At 41.9% G+C, this 18,046-nt stretch overlaps 1 protein-coding gene and 1 pseudogene across 6 annotated transcripts in view; both read right to left on the bottom strand.

Annotated features, from left to right (window-relative positions):
• The window catches only part of CAMTA1 (calmodulin binding transcription activator 1), a 1,074,576-nt gene that overhangs the window by 1,038,772 nt on the left and 17,758 nt on the right, over positions 1 to 18,046 (bottom strand). For all 6 annotated transcript variants that reach the window (XR_012784534.1, XR_012784533.1, XR_012784535.1 and 3 more), the window contains exon 2: positions 500 to 569. Coding sequence is in view for 3 of the 6 variants with exons in the window: in XM_075550584.1 (XP_075406699.1) it covers positions 500 to 569 (70 nt within the window). In the remaining 3 variants the exon portion in view is untranslated. The remainder of the gene's footprint in view (positions 1 to 499; positions 570 to 18,046) is intronic.
• On the bottom strand, positions 14,625 to 15,122 carry LOC142433053 (cofilin-1 pseudogene; annotated as a pseudogene).

Genomic DNA, 18,046 nt, shown 5'->3' with positions numbered 1-18,046 from the left:
GCACATAAGGCACTCTCATTTGATCCTGACAATAACCCATCAGGATATAATTACCACCACCCCTTTATAGATGAGGAAACTGGGGTTCAGATTATTTGGCCCAAGATCCACAGCTAATAATCTGGGCTCAGTCAGATTCAAAGATGGGTCTGTGGATTTCCCACAATACCACACAGCTCCTACTTCAAGTAACCTGGTGTCTGACACCAAGAAATAGAAAACTGTTGTTGTAGCTAACATATTTGTACAGTGCTTTGAATTTTCCATGTGATTAAGCCCTTTTGCCTTTTTTTTATACTCAGAGAAACTTAAGGGGTGATTATAATTGTTGCTATGCCCAGGAAGATTAAGTAATTCATCTACGATCACACAGCAAGTTAATGGCAGAACCCAGGTTTTCTCAGTCCTGGTCAAAGGTTATTTCACTGCACTAAGATGATGGAATTACTCTCACTGCCAAGCCCACCCCTTCCTTTAAGTCAAAAGCTTTTCATCCTACCTTCTATAGGTGGCACGGTGTTGAGAACACAGTAGGTGCTAGTTCCGCAGAATACACTTTGGGAAACGCTCTAAGGAAACAGAAAATAAAATGTAATACTAATCTTTAAGAAAGATATATACTGGCTCTTCTGTGATAATCCTGCCAAAGATGCAAAACCTGAACCTAATTATGAGGAAATATCAGACAAATCCAAAGTGAAGAACATTCCACAAAATGATTTGCCTGTAATCTTCAAAAGTATCAAGGTCATGAAAGTCAAAAGGGGCCAAGAACTGTTCTGAATTAGACACACTGAAGAGGCAGCACAACTGGATGCAACCCAAGGTTCTGACAGGGCCTTTTTCTACAAACGGCACTGCTGGGTCAACTGGCAAAACTGGAATTTGCGGATTCAGTGGCAGAAATGTATCAATGTTAACTTCCTGATTTTGAGCACTGTATTGTGGCTGAAGGAGACTGGTCATACCTGTAGGAAATATAGATTGACATATTTGAGGTCATTAGTACTCTATTAGGGACTTATTCTCAAATCGTTCTAGGGAAAAAAGATTCTTTGCACCACCCCTGCAATTTTTTTGCAGGCTTGAGATTGTTTCAAACTTTAAAATGTGTGTGTGTGTAGGTAAAAAGATTTATTGGTGAATGTGTTTTACTTGTTTGTTTTTTAAATAGAAACAGATGTACTCTACATACAGTAAAATTTTTACTAAGAAGAACCAAGGCCATGATAATTTTGCAGTTCAGTCAATATTCAATGACATTATTAACCATTTCCCAACAGTAAGCCCAGCACCCACATGCAAAAGAATCTGGGTGCCAATGGAGAGTATGGTAGAGGTGGTAAATCAGCAGGAAGCTGGAAGACAATATCCCTTGTTCTCCAGCTGCTTCATTTAAATAAAATTAGCATATTCATACACAAACCTACAAAAAAAAGGTTAAAGAAAAAAGTTTTAGTCATGCTGCCCAAGTACCTTCAGCCCTAAAAATACCATTTATGCTGTGTGCACTATTAAATAACCTTTAGACTATTCGTCCTACATTATAAACCACATTGCTTACCTATTTGGAAAAGCAAAGACATTTCACAAGTGTGACAATCGCCCTCAATGTTACACATTTAGAAAGAGCCCAGTTCTACCATTTACGAGCTGACCTTGTGAAGGTGACTCAGTCTTTCTGTATCCCCTCACCAAAAGTTAAAAGGAGACCTCTTTCCTGGCTCATAGAGTTTCTGGGAGAACTAAATGAGATAAGGTAGTCAAAACTATGCAACCTGAAGATTAAAAATAATGATAGCTAAACTGTACATACAGGATGTGTTCAGACAGTGTGTCCTTTGTTATGTGGGAGAGAGTATCGAAAAGTTCATGAGAAAATCCCCTATCTTTTCATTCTGATTTTCCACAGACTGTTTTAAACCCTAGATATTTTCACACAAAAAAATTAGAACACCTTTTCTTAAAAAAAGTACTTTCAATTCAGAAGTACCCACACCAACATGAAATGTTGAACAAGTTGAATACTTTGTGCTGCAGAGAAGTGAAATCAGATTACATTTTACTTTTGCCCCTCTCCCATTTATCCACAATCAAATGATTCTAAAAGTCATATTCCTATCAAGGTCTATATAATAAAGTTTTCTCCATAATGTAACTCCAAGCTATCAAGATAACTATCAAATCCCTAATTCTACCTATTCTGCTTCTGGCAAATTCTTGCTCTGGCACTTACTCCACTTTTCCCCTATTTGATTTACTCATTTAACCTGTGATAGTAGCTTCAGGGCCTAAGGATACTGTGCATAAGTATGGACTAACCTCAGAATCCTTGTATCGTTTAAAGAATGCATGAGTGTCTTCTCCTGACTGAGTGTGGACTTAGAGCGCATTATGAAAAGTGGGTGTGATACAGTCAGCAGTACTCAGACTTCTTGTAGCATTTGCAGGAAGCAGTCACCAGCTACAGCTTACCAACCACACTTATGCAACATTTCATCTTACTGGGAAGTATTTTCTGAATTGAAATTTTATGATGTTTTTAAAAAGTCTTCCATTCAAGGATTAACATTTTGGGGCTTCCTATGACCAAAAGAAAAAGTGTACTGAACAAGGCTTCCAACAAGAGTTTAGCATCAAAGGTTCTGAAAAGCCATGGCACACTGTGGATCTTTATTCATTACTTTAAAGGCTGGTTTTTAGTGCATTAGTGGTAAACTATACCAAATATTAATTCACAAGAATTACGCAATAAAGAACATACATAACAGAAACATCAAGGGTAACAGCCAACAACGCTTTCTCCACAGCACTGCCAGTGTAAAAAAGGGAAATAAACCACACACCAAAAACACACTCAGCCAAAACCAGACCCACTGCCATCAAGTCACCTCCAACTCATGGCAACCCTACAGGACAGAGGAGAACGGATCCACGGAGTTTCCCAAGCTGCAAGCTTTAAATGGTCTTTTTTTTTGGTTTTTCAAAAAGATCATTTTATTGGGGCTCTTACATCTCATAATTTAAATGGTCTTAATAGCTATTTTAACTAGAAAAGAAATTCACTTCCATAAATTGCAAGTAGAATTACCTCACTCTACCCTCAAAACACCAGGTCTTCAAAGCCTAACTGTAATAATAGGGAGATGGGTCTGGAACAAAAAGAAGCCGGAGACTCAGTCAGTTAGGCCACCCTGCTGGGTGCATTTACTGCAGCCTGTGCTTCCTAGTCCAAAACCACATCTCTCTCTATTGCAGCTTCTCTCATTTGTTCTACAAATACGAGGCAAGTGCCTGACATGGCACTATCCTACAAGGTAGGGCACAGCACCGAACAAGACTGGAAGGTTGCTGCCCTGGTGGAGCTGACTAGTTAGGGTAGGCTAACGGTAAACAGTTAGTTCCCTTATGAGCACTACGCAGGAAACAAAGCAGAGTGGTGCATGCAGTCAGGTGAGAGTGAACACCACTTCTGCGAGCCGATCCACCACACAGTGATGTAATGACGGAAACACTGACTAGGGCATCCAGAACGCCTGGATCAGGCATTCGCTGCCTTGGTTCCCAGCAGTTATCTATGGAGATGTTAGTAATTCTCATGCCCAGGCCGCATTCCTGGCCAACTAAGCCAAAATTTCTAGGGATGGAAACACCATTTTCCAAAGGTTCTCAAAGTAATACAACATGTGAGCCACGGAGGCAAGCCCCTGTGTGACCCTGGGCAACTCTGAGTGGCGGTTTCTCATTATTACAAAGGCAGGCTGAGCAAGAGCAGTGCTTTCCCAACGGTTTTGCCATGGCAATCAGTTGAGGATTTTGTTAAAACGCAGGTTCCGATTCACAGGAATATGTGAGGTCTCTAACAAGCCCCTTGTGATGGTGATGAGGTCATCCATGGACACAACTGGATACAGAGGTACTAGGTACTCAATCATGGAGCCTGAGTGGAGCAAGGGTTAAACATGAGGCTGCTAGGCAAAAAGTCAGCAGTTGGAACCCACCAGCTGCTCTGCAGGCCAAAGATGTGACAGTCGGCTTCCCTAAAGATTACAATATTGCAACCCACATGCAGCAGATCACAAATCAGAATCAACTCTAAGCCATGAGTGCATAATCAAGTTAAAGACTAGGATTGAGATCAGCCATCTAAAATGACCTCCTCCACCACCCGCCCCGCCCCACCCCACCCCCACCCTAACATTCTTCCACTGCCTAATTCCACAAATTCCTAATAAGTAAAATAGCACCTTGGTGTGCTAATACAAACCATAATGCAAAACTAGGACAAAGCCCAAGCACAACTATTCAAAGAAGCTGTATAGACAGTCGCTCAGTCAAGTATGGAGTCAGTCCCATGTCTGCCTAAGTGGCAAAGAGACTTTCCACAAAATACGCACCCTGCCTTCCAAAACTGTCTCATTAATGAAATAGTATTAAAAACATGCTATTAAGAAACAATATGCGACTAATTAAAGTTTAAAATAGCAGGCAGGTGATAGTACAAAAACTCAAGAAAACAGAAATATGAACATAACTGTATACCAAGCCTTTTTTTAAATTATTTTATTGGGGGCTCATGCAACTCTTATCACAATCCATACATCCATTCATTGTGTCAAGCACATTTGTACATTTGTTGCCATCATCATTCTCAAAACATTATCTTTCTACTTGAGCCCCTGGTTATCAGCTCATTTTCCCCCTCCCTCATGAACCCTTGATAATTTATAAATTATTATTTTTTCATGTCTTACACTGTCTGATGTCTCCCTTCACCCACTTTTCCATTGTCTGTCTCCTAGGGAGGGGATCATACCTATAGATCATTATGATCGGTTCCCCCTTTTCTCCCCATCTTACCTTTACCCTCCTGGTATTGCTACTCTCAATATTGGTCCTGAGGGGTTTATCTGTCCTGGATTCCCTGTGCTTCCAGCTCTTATCTGTACCAGTGTACATCCTCTGGTCTAGCAGATTTGTAAGGTAGAATTGGGATGATGATAGTGGGGTGGGGTGGGGGAAGAAAGGGCAATGTAACCTAGGGGAATTACTGAAACCCAAATGAAGGCTAAACATGACAGTGGGACAAACGGAAAGTAAAAGGAAATAGATAAAAGAACTAGGAGGCAAAGGGCATTTATAGAGGTCTAAATACAGGTATGTATATAGGGAAATATATTTATAAATGAGGATGGGGAAATACACCTATGTGCATATATTTATAGGTTTAGTACTACGGTAACAGATGGACATTGGGCCTCTACTCCAGTACTCCCTCAATGCAAGAACACTTTGTTCTATTAAACTGGCATTCCATGATGCTCACCTTCCTGACACAATTGCTGACAACAAAGCAGGTGCATAAGCAAATGTAAAGAAAGCTGATGGTACCTGGCTATCAAAAGATATAGTATCTGAAGTCTTCAAAGGCTTGAAGGTAAACAAGCGGCCATCTAGCTCAGAAGCAACAAAGCCCACATGGAAGAAGCACACCAGCCTGTGTGATCATGAGGTGTTGATAGGATCAGGGATCAGGCATCAAAGAAAAATCATATTACTGTGAATTAGAGGGGGTGTGGAATGGAGACCCAAAGCCCATCTGTAGGCAACCAGACATCCCCTTACAGAAGGGTCGAGGGGAGGAGACCAGTCAGGCAGGGCACAGTATAGAACCGATGAAACAACTTTCCTCTAGTTCTTAATGCTTCCCCTCAACCAAGTCTTAAAGACATCATGTATGTTTTATTCTTAAACCATCTTTAAGAAAGAGTGTCACACAAGACGTGTTTTAATTTTTTAAGTATACGTATTATGAGATGGAATAAATGGAACAAAATGCTATGTAATAAGTAGCTGCATCCTTTTGAAGAAAGAAGTAGCATGATGAAAGGTGTATTTACAGTTCTTTGAAATAAAGACTGAGATGTTTAAGTCTCCACAGAGTACCTTTAAAACTGAGGATCCACAACGCTTATTAAATAAAAGACGAAGAGAGGGCATACTGCAGTGCAATAAAGCCCACCTATCAATTTAAAATTATATATTTTTAAAGTTTGTCACATAATTATCATACCTTAAATTGATTCATGTAACTCATTGACCACACACTATATAACATTACATATAAATTAAAGCAGAATCCAAAATTCTTTGCCTTTATAAAACTCAGAAATCTGCCTGGCATTCTAGGCACTCTGCCTAGATTAGTTAGAGAAGCTATTAGAACAAATTGTCTAATGGCTCAAATACCATAAATATTTACATCATGCTCATGGAGTACTAGAAGAAATCCATCTCAGAAAGTACAACCAGGATGCCGTAAGAAGCAAGGAGGCGAGACTTCCTTTTGCTCACTTTGGACATGTCATCAGAAAATAAGCCATCCCTAGAAAAGGACATCATGGTTGGTAGAGGGTCAGTGAAAATAAGGGGAATCTAAATGAAATGGACGAACACAGTAACTATAGCAATGGGCTCATGAAGATGAGGCAGGACCTGACAAGGTTTTGCTCTATTATACATAAGGTGGCCATGGTTGAGGTCAATTCCATAGCAACTAACAGCAACAATATAAAAAGTCCCCCAAAAAAGTTCCTGGTCAGACAAGCCTCATCCAGTCAATATAGGGTTCACACTCCTCTTATCTGGGGGCAGGAGACATCTGACGTCACTGAGCTCCTCAGCATGAGGCAACAGAAAGGGAAGGTGCCTGCAGCATGGTACATGGTTGTTGTTGTTTTTTGTTTGTTTGCTTGTTTGTCGGGTGTAGGGGGGTGGGGGAGGGTTATGGGCCAGAACTGGGGAGGAAGGGCAAAGCACTTCTCTGTTCCCAAACCATTAATGCCACACTTAACTGCAAAGGAGGCTGGGAAATGTGGTCTGGCCATGCACCAGGGAAGCAGCAGAAATGGGATTCATGATCAGCTAGCACTCTGCCACAATGCCATCTGATACTGTTTTAATTACAGCAAAGTCATCACGTTCAGATATGTCTTCCATTAACCTATAACTTCACCTTTAACCCCTCAGGGCAGTCAGCATCTAAGCCCAATCTAGTTATTGTTCCTCTCCGACAGATGTTTCTAATATACACAAAACCAGACTCCATCAAGGGCATCCTTGAAGGGATGCTTGGCTTTTAGTTAAGCTACTTTCTACCCACCAAGAAGAACTGAGGAGAAAAAAATATTGTTGTTTTCAAGGATACCAACAGAGACACTACTAAAATTTGGGGCTAGAATGTAAATCTGCTGAATTTAAAAAAAAAAACGCATCAGTCAAAGGACAGGCTTCGGAGGTACTCCATACAATCGGGTTAATGTTAGCTGAAACTGGAAACCAACATGCACCCCACCCCCAAATATGAGTGCCGTCATCCTTTATCTAAACCAAAAAAAGGCTACTGAAGGAAAAAATTAGGAGGCCCAGTCCAAAAATATTTTGTGTTCGCATATTACCTCTTTTCAAGAAGTTTAAAATATACCATAAGAGCTACTGTAATAACCTTCACAACACTCCTTCGGGATAAGAGACTAAATTAAAGTACACACTCAAGTTAAAAGGAAAAACTCTGAGAGGTGGCTGGCTTCCTACTACTGGAACAGGCTAAATAAAAAAATGAAATGGTAACCTCTAAGGTAATTGGAGCACAAACCATTTTAGGCTCTCAAATTGAGTTCAACACCTAGAATTGAGTTCAAAAGCAAACAAGTAACTAGAACAGAACACAAAACCACTAAAGTTCTAAGGAGCTTACACAGAAGCAAATACTACAATGTAACAAGGCTAATTTATGACCTGAGAAATTGCTTTAATTGATTCACTATTACCAGAAATTCAAGTAAAGTATAAAGTCACTTTCAAAATAGATATGTTATTCTTTCTTGATATGAATCACAGTATCATTAAAAATTTTCATAAATTCAATTTGGCTAGGAAGCCAGTATGCTCAACATTCTGAAAATAATCCAAGAGCACTTAAACAAATCGATTCTGGTAGAATATACACATACATGTTAAAATTACATTGCTTTACTACACGCATTACTATTACTAACAATAACTTAGATTTAGTTTTTTAAAAAATCAATTCTAACTCACAGCAATCCTATGTAGTGTTTCTGAGGCTGCAATTTTTGTTCAGACTGAACTAAATCCATTTACTTTAAATTATAACAATTAAAACACCTCACTTCTGCTACCCAGCTAACTTTTCAAGAAAAGCATCCATTTCTTCCTTGATCCTGTTTTCTACAAGTAGTGTAAAGCTGCTGTCTGTATTCTAAAGATTATAGCTGACAAACACGTTTGTTGGGTCTCCCTGGCTAAACGCTGAGCTAGGCCAATGGATGTTGTGACAGAATGTCTCCAAGGAGGGATGCGGGCACAGGTATGGGGAACACAGGTATGCAGTCCTTCGCTGCCGGTCCAGCCAAAAGGGTGAGCTGGAGCCTTCTGTAAATCTTTACAGGAACTTACTTTCTCTGGAGAAACAGCAGCTGGGCTTTAAGGGCCCCCCTGGTAGTTAACAGTCCAGCACTTGGTCAACAGCAACACCAGGGCTCCTTAGAGCAGGGGTCCTCACACTTTTCAAACAGGGGGCCAGTTCACTGTCCCTCAGGCCCGTTGGAGGGCCGGACTATAGTTTAAAAAATAATTATGAACAAATTCCTATGCACACTACACATATCTTATTTTGAAGTAAAAAAACAAAACAGGGCAAAAACACCCGGCGGGCTGGATAAATGTCCTCAGCGGGCCGCATGTGGCCTGTGGGCCGTAGTCTGAGGACCCTTTGCCTTAGAGTAATGGAAAATGTCAACATAATCCACCTAACAAACTAGGCATTATACTTGAACTGTCTATCTGTTGTAAGGATTTTCATACATGAGATATTAATTTTCACCTGATATACAAGAGTACATAGTATGCCTATTCTGGAAAAAGTGACACGGAAACCCAAGTATAAGCACTTGCCAAGGGCCACAAACTAAGAGTGAGCAGACTGAGCCAGGCCAGTGCTACCTATACTAGAGCTCCACAAAAATGTACCCATACCCCCAATAATGCTTTCCCACAAAGAAATGCTGAAAACTTTAGACAGAAAAAGGTAAACCAGTTTCTCTGACAAAAAGTTAACACAACACTAAATAATGAAGGATACGGTAAATAATATGTAGCAATTGAAAAACAAAAGAAAAGAAGATCTATGAAAACAGTTAAGGGAAGCACAAAGGGATTGCACTTGACGACCAACAGGTTGGTAATGTGAATCCATCCAACTGCAAGAGTTCAGAAAGGCCTGGTGATCTCCTTCTGGAAAGTTACAGCCACGGAAAATCCTACAGAGCACACAGTTGGGGGCACTCTAAGTTGGAATGAAGTTGGCAGCAGGTTTGGGGTTATTTTAAACTAACAGTAGAAGAGAATGTACACCTAAGGTTGATCTTTGTCATAAAAAGGTTCTCCATGCTTCCCAAACATTTTTTGGTCCATGAACCACATCACCAACTACCACTTGCTACTACTACCCAAAAAACGAAACTGAAACCTTATCCAAATTAAAGGAGAGACTTTGTGACAGTGTTTCTCCTAACAGAGCAATGAGGCATATGCTACGAAAATGGCAGTTGCGTTCAATGGAATGAAACTCGGCTATCTGGGAGCCTCAACTAATCCTAACATAGCCAAATACTAGAAATAAGCCAAGATACACCCTCAAGGCCAAAATAGATTTTTCCAAAGTCCATGCACAAAAGCTCCCATGTTCTACTTCAAAATAAGCCTCTCCTACCTCCATTCAATACTGGCTTCTACTCACTGCCATCAAGTCAAGGTCCTAGAGGACAAGGTAGACCTGCCCTGTGAGTTTTCGAGACTGTAACTATTAACAGGAGTAGAAAGCCCAACTGTCTTTCTCCTTCAAAACTATTGGTGATTTCTAATTACTGACCTTTAGGATCGCAGTCCAATGCACAACCACTGCGTCACCAGGGCTCAAGGCTAGCGTGGTTACCATTAAACTAATCACAGTTTTAGTAAGCCTAATTATCAAAGTGATTGTGCCAAGTCCAAAGGAGATTAGAACCAAGACATCAGAAGAGGCAAGAACAGCTAGAAACTGTCACACAGAATAAAAAACATGACAGGGAACAACAAGGACAGAATTTTTTTAAACAATAAAAATCAGAATCAAAAACTAGAAAGGTGTAGCAGTTTGGAGAGGTTTATCATAAAAGCAAACACTACTCAAAAGGGTCTGAAAATATCGCAGTATTCAATAAAGTCCTGTTCAGTAACTTAAATACAATATATAGAACCCAAGTTAGCAAGGGAATTTAAGTTAAGCTCTGTAAGGCAGGGGAAAAGATAATAAAGTTTAATACCTTTTACTTGTACATCACTTTACATTATTCTTTACATTATATTAATTACCTCAAGAAAATCCTAAACAGGAGGACAGATACTTCTACCAGCCAGGCACTTGCCTATGAAATTCCAATGTTTTAGTGGGTTTATCAAGGCACTTGTAATTTGCAGAATAAGTGCTCTAAGAGGAGAGAGCAGAGCATAGGAGCAGCCCAGCCTTACACAGGAGAGGTGAAGTAAGAGCAGGAAAGGATTCGGAGAAGGATCACCAGCAAGGCTGTATTCTAAATCTACTTCCAAAACTCCCCTTTCTGAAACCTCTCACCCTTCCACCTGCAGCCTACTGGGCCACTTTCAGAAGAACTGCTCCAATGCCTTCTGGTCCCATCATTATGGGACCATTTCCCACAATGGTGGACATACTTTATGTTGGACCTACTATGAGTGCCACCTTTTTTTTTCTTTTTTCCTTTTTTTATATATTATTGGGGGTTCATACAACTCTTATCATAATCCATACATACACCATTTGTGTAAAGCACATTTGTATATTCATTGCCCTCATCATTCTCAAAACATTTGCTCTCCACTTAAGCCCTTGACATCAGCTCATTTTTCCCCCTCCCTCATGAACCCTTGATAATTTATAAATTATTTTGTCATATTTTACACTGTCCAACGTCTCCCTTCACCCACTTTTCTGTTGTCCATCCCCCAGGGAGAAGGTTATATGTAGATCCCTGTAATCGGTTCCCCCTTTCCACCCCACCCTCCTGGTATCACCACTCTCAGCGCTGGTCTTGGAGGGATCACCCGCCCTGGATTCCCTGTGTTTCCAGTTCCTATCTATACCAGTGTACATCCTCTGGTCTAACCAGATTTGCAAGGTAGACTTGGGATCATGAAAGTGGGAGGGGACAGGGAAGGGAAGCATTTAGGAACTAGAAGAAAGTTATGTTTCATCATTGCTACACTGCACCCTGACTGGCTCGTCTCCTCCCCGCGACCCTTCTGTAAGGGGATGTCCAACTGCCTACAGATGGGCTTTGGGTCTCTACTCCACACTCACCGCATTCACATGATATGATTTTTTGTTCTGATGATGCCTGATACCTGATCCCTATGTGCTTCTTCCATGTGGGCTTTGTTGCTTCTGAGCTAGATGTCCGCTTGTTTACCTTCAAGCCTTTAAAGACCCCAGACACCAGGCACCATCAGCTTTCTCCACCACATTTGCTTATGCACCTGGCTTTGTCATGAGTAATTGTGTCAGGAAGGTGAGCATCATGGAATGCCAGTTTAATAGAAAAAAGTGTTCTTCCACTGAGGGAGCACTTGAGTGGAGGCCCAATGTCCATCTGCTACCTTAATACTAAACCTATACATATAATGCACATAGATCTATTTCCCCATCCTCATTTATAAATATATTTACCTATGTACATGCCTTTATTTAGATCTCTATAAATGCCCTTTTCCTCCTAGCTCTTTCATTTCCTTTGACTTTCCTCTTGTCCCACTACCATGTTCAGTCTTCATTTGGGTTTCAGTAATTCCTCTCAGTTACATTACCCTTAGTCATGCCCTACAAGGCCTCCTACACCCTCCTTACCACCAATTTGGATCACTTTTTGTTCCATTTGCCCTGGGTTTGTTAACCCCACTTCCTTTCCCCCTATCTCCCTCTCTCCCATTTCCCCCTGAAACTGTAGGTCCCGTTGTTTTCTCCTCCAGAAAGTGCCACCTCTTGATATTCACCTATGTAATCCTGATGCCCTGGTAGCATACTGATTAGACATTGGACTGTGATCTTCAAGGTCAGCAGTTCGAAACCACCAAGTATTCCCTGAGGGCAAGATGGGACTTTCACTCCCATAAGCAGTTACAGTCTCAGAAATTCAGAGGAAGTTGTACCTTATCCTATAGGGTCTTTATGAGAGATGGCATTGACTCCACAAGAGTGAGTCTGATTTTGGTTTTAAGTTTGTATAATCCCCATCCTCTGAGTGTGGACTGAACCTAGTAACTTGATTTTAAGCAACAGAATATGGCAAAGGTGATGGGATGTCACTTCCATGTTAAGTTTTATTAAGATTGTGACTTCTCCCATTCTCTCTGCTGGCTTTGGTTAAGCAAGTTGGTATGTCAGAGACCCAAGGCAAGAAATTGAGGGCAGCTTCTAACCAACAATTCACTAAGTACTGTGTTTTGAGGCCCTTCATTCAAAAGCTTACAAGAAATAAGTCCTGCAACCAACCACATGAACTTGGCAACTGGCTCTTTCTCAGTCAAGAGAGAACCTTCTAAATGAGAGGCCAGCCCCAGCCAACACCTTTACTGCAGCCAGTGAAGACTCTGAGGCAATAGTAAGCTGTGCCTGGACCTCTGACCCACAAAACTGAAGGATCATATACAAGTAGATTTCAAAAAGTTCATGGAAAATCCCATTATCTTTTCATTCAATTTTCCACAAGTTTTATGAAACCCCTTGTGTGTGCTGATTTGTGGTAATTTCCTACACAGCAGTAGATAGTCTGTGGGAAATACCTGCTAAGTCTGTAATAGCTTGCTATGACCTATAATAAGCCTATTTTCTAAGAGACTCACCATCAATCAGGAGAGTGTCTTCTTTTCTCAACTTAGACTTGATCATTCATTTCACTATCAGCTTTACCAGCATTCTACTTTTAACATCAAAACTCTTAAGAGAATTAGCTATCCTATTGCTATCCCTTTCTCTGTTTTTTTTTTAATATTTTAAAACTTTTTATTGTGAATTGGGTGAAGATTTACAGAGCAATCAGGTTTTGGGGTGGGGTTTTTTTTCCATTTTTAAAAAATATCATTTTACTGGGGGCTCAACCAACTCTTATCACAATCCATACCTCCATCTATTGGGTCAAGCACATTTATTGTCTTCATCATTCCTTCAACTCACTATCAAATTGACAAAAGCAGTAGCTTTTCTTAGGTCTTCATGCTCTTTGAACTCCATATGCCAATATCTTCCCTACAGGCCTCTGCACTTAGCTCCCCTGACCTCTCCAACCCTTCTTTCTCAGTGTCCACTGGTCCTCCAGGTTTTTGCCATCCTTAAATGTAAGCATTCACTATATTTCTGCCAGTGAGTCCGGCAGTGCAGTGAAATACTCGACATGATCCTTACGCCATAATCTTTGCAATTCCCACCAAATGACAGGGTAATAGTAATGCAAATGAGGTGCTTGCAATCCACCAAAAGGAAATCAGGTAGTTTTGCTAATAATGTAAATATGGGGCATGGCACCCTAGTGGAGGTTGGACAGTGCAAATAAGGTTTATGGAACCCTATCTTGGGGAATGGTCAGTTAAACAGCTTTGTAACATTTGTCCAAGAAGAGCAGACAGAGGCCAAGAGGCCAAAGACCCAAGAAAGACCTTAACAGAGAGATGTATGCCTGTGAGTACTGAGGACAGGCTGTCCTGATCGAAGGACTACATCCTGGGTCATTTTAATCCTGAATTGCTACCTGTCGCTTCCTTAATAAACCTCTCATGAGTATTATAAGTTCTATGTTGCCATTATTGAACCCAATAGAAAAGTAGAAAGTGCAGTAGGTGGGATGGTTGGTGTCAGAAATGGTTTAAAAGTTGGAAGATGGGAGCATGTCTGACCTGTCTCTTAAGAAACAGCCTTGGGCTGATAATGGAGATTCTCTCTACACTTTGTGAAGTCAGAAGAGTTCAGACATTGATGTCTCATGCCATTTCTTTTAAATTGTTGTTTGTTTAATTGAAGGTTCCTCATTGGCCCAAACAAGTGGCTGTCTGAGACCAAGGGGGAGTGGAGGGGGAAGCAGCTGGCGAGGGAGGGTCATCTTAATTTTCCACTTACACACAGTACTAAATGAACAAACACAGACTCACTACTGCAGTTGGAAGTTGGCAGCCCAGAAAAGGGGGAGGGGTGGGGAGTGGTCATTAAAAAAAATACAGCACCCTCCCCAACTGTGGTGCCTGGGGCCGGGGGTGGAGGGGGGAGGGAAGAACTTGGTCTGTTTCAACAGAGTAATCAATGATCAGAAGCCATTTGGGAAGGCCAGGCCATTGGGATGGAGGGAGGAGGGCTGGTCCAGGGGATCGGGGGCTGTTTGGCAATTGGAGCGAAGGGATTGCCCTCCCCCTGCTGGGGTCCAGTCTGGCAGGAAGGGGGCAGCTTGCAGCCCTCACAGGCAGGTCTGGGGCTGCCAGATGCTCCTGGGAAGGGTGGAGGGGTCTCACAAGGGCTTCCCCTCCAGGAAGATGATGGTGCTTCCTACCCCCACTCCCACCGGCTTCTCAACTAGGGTGCAGCGGTCCTCAACCTCCACGTATCAGTTTGCTTGTTAATTCCTGTTTGATCCCCGTCAGCTTCTTGATGGCATCCTTGGAGCTGGCGTAGATCATTTTGCTCTTAAGGGGTGCACACTAGGGGCCCAGAAGATGAACACCAGGACCTCCTTCTTGCTCTCCTTGGTCTCCTAGATGGCATCGTACAGAGCGTAATGGCAGTCCTTGTCAGGCAGCATCTTGACAAAAGTGGCGTAAGGGTCGCCCACAGTCTGGCCCACATCCCCAAGCAGGATCTCCTTGCCCTCCTCCAGGACGTTCTTCTTGTCATCACTCAGGCAGAAGAGCACGGCCTTCTTGACCTCTTCCGGTGTCAAGGACTTGCGCACCTTCATGTCATTGCACACCTTGAGGATACCGTCGGAGACAGCCACACCAGAGGCCATGTTTCCGGAAGCGAGAGGAGTATGGCAAGGAGAGACAGAGAAGATGGGAGCCGCTGCAGCTGCTGCCGGGACCCGACTGAACCGCCTCATGCCATTTTTAGAAGTCCCTACACTTCTCTCAGACAATCTTACCCATTACTATGACTTCTACTCTTAACTCTTTTGAATTGAGGTATTCATTTCATTCATTCAGTTGGTACTCTTCTGGGCAGGAGTGACAGAGCAATGAACAAGACAATCAGATAACCAGGTCTCATGAAGCTTATACGCCAATAAGGGGTGTGCTGTATGTCCCTATGTGTCCTCTAAATCTACCTCCAACTCTCCTCCACCCGGCCATATGCCTGGGTGGGGTGAGGGGGTACTGACTTCTATGATTCTAGAACACAGGCCACATGCCCTCTGGAAGTACAATGGAGGCGGGGAGAACAAAACAGTGATATTTTAAATGACTACCTAATTTCTACATCTGGCTCTAACCTCTCTCTTAACGATCTTAAGCAGGATCTTAAGATCCTGCTTCCAATGTCATGTTGTACATGCAAAAATCTCAGAGCACCTCAATTATGTTTAGAGCAAAACTAATGTCTTTTCATTCAACCTTCCCAAAACATCACTCTGTGCTATCTCGGTTAAGAGTCACATCAAATTCACAGTTGTTGAGGTCCAAAAGCTTCTCACAACTTTTTGTCTCTCATATCACTCACTGAACTAGTCAAAAGCCTACCTTTTATACACACACAATTTCAGCCTCCAGCTCCTGTCTTCAGCCCACTGCTACCAACACACTCACTTTGATCTTTCCAATTTGCTCACACATCCAGGTAACCTAACAAATACTTACTATGCACATCTTAGGTGCCAGGCACTAATCTCTGACCTCTAAAGACATACATCTAATTGAGGAAGAAAGACATAAACAAGTAACTACAATGCAAAGTAAAATGTGCAATCACCAGGAAAACCCTGTATTGTAGGTGCACACAGAAAGGTTATCTGATCCAATCTAGAAGGAACAGTGATGTCAAAAAGGATTCTCAGACTAGTGTAAGCAGAAAACTAGAAGACAGGGAGGAACCAGCACACATGTGATCTGTACAATGCATGTGTGTGGGAGGCAGATACAGCGTTTAAGTCCAGAGAGAGAGAGAGAGAGAGAGAGAGAGAGAGAGAGAGAGGAGAGAAGAACAGTGTCCTGGCACCATGAGAATCTCAAAGAACTGAACATGACTGTAAAATGGAGGTGAAGTGGGAGAGGTAAGCAGGTGGCCCTTATTAACACCTTAAAGGAAAATCGACTTTATCCAATCAATTCCACTCCTCTGCGGAAAAAGTCGGAAGCCTCTCCCAGAGCAGACAATAAAATCCAAGCCTCTCTGGCCGCCTCATCAAGCCTCCACAGCCGACCACTGTCTACTTTTCCGGGAGCCCTGGTGATAGTGGCTAAAGTGCTCGGCTGCTGAACAAAAGGCTGGCAATACAAACCCACCAGCCACTCCGCAGGAGAAAGGGGAGACAATCGCTTCCTTCAAAGAGTTAAAGCACTGGCAGCCCCACACAGCACTTCTACTCCATCCTATAGGGACTCAGCAAGTCAGAAGCGGCTCAACCTCAATGGGTTGGATTTTGGGTTGTTACTAATCCTGGGTTCTCTACCTCATATGCACCCAGGATTCTGGCTCTGTGCCTTTGCTCCATTTTCTCATCTGGCCATGGTGTTTGCCTATTTGATTCCAGGTCAAATTCTACTTCCACCACCAAGTCATCTCACATTCTCCCAGTGCATTACACACCATTTATGATGACCTTCCTCAATCACTGGCATCTCTATCTGCTCCCCTACTGGCTGGCAATTTCCCAAAGGCCACACACAGGTGCCCTGTATATGAACACAAGTGAATTCTAGTTTCAGAGAGTAGGAAACATGTTCAGAACAATATTCAATACCCTGGTCCTGTGTGGGGAAATGCCTAAATATGGACAGTCACAAATAATTATGTCTAAGTACAGTAATACAGTCAAAAGCCTAGCCTTCTGTATGTTTTCCTAGATTTCTGGATAGAAATAACTATACACTGCCTCCTAAGATTATAAAACAATTAACAAGCTCAGAAAAAAATAAGTTACTTGCTCAAAGTCACACAATACATAAAGGGCAGAATAAAGACCAAGCCAAGTGTTCAGGTACTCCTTTCCAAACCTTATAAATAGCCAGCATATGGCCAGAGGATGCCCACACATTTCACTAACCAGACCATCACATTACCGAGAATTCCTTTTCCTAATTCTTCCCTCAAATACCATTTTCCTTCAGTGCTCAGCTCAAGCAGCCTCCCCCAAACTCAAATTAGTCAGCTCCCTTGATGATACATTACACTTGCCGGCATAGCACTGATCACGGTTGTAATTTCATATGACATCTTGCTTAATGTCAGTCTCATCATCCTCCTACCCCCAGCCCTCCACCCTCCCATGAACTACGTGAGGTCAAAGACTGGGTCTGTATACCCTGTACCTGGCACATACAGGATCTAAATTATTATGTGGTGAATAAGTAAACTGATTTGGGTCTATAATCTAAAATGTCTTCTGAAACCTCCAATAATAACAAATTATATAAATTTTAATGCCACAAATTGTACTCCTAATATATTCAAATTCTTTGATAACTAAGCATTCACATATGACATCTATGTCAATTCTCTACTGGCCAGAATGTATGTTGATTTCTTTTTATCATTTTTTTAGGGGCTCATACAACTCATCACAATCCATACATACATCTATTGTGTAAAGCACATTTGTACATTCATTGCCTTCATCATTCTCAAAACATTTGCTCTCCACTTAAGCCCCTGGCATCAGCTCCTTGCTTTTTCTCCTCCCTCCCTGCTCCCTACTCCCTCATGAACTATACCGGGAGG

This window comes from Tenrec ecaudatus, chromosome 1 (assembly GCF_050624435.1).
Source record: "Tenrec ecaudatus isolate mTenEca1 chromosome 1, mTenEca1.hap1, whole genome shotgun sequence".
Lineage (NCBI taxonomy): Eukaryota > Metazoa > Chordata > Mammalia > Afrosoricida > Tenrecidae > Tenrec > Tenrec ecaudatus.
This window is presented reverse-complemented; position numbering and strand designations above follow the sequence as displayed.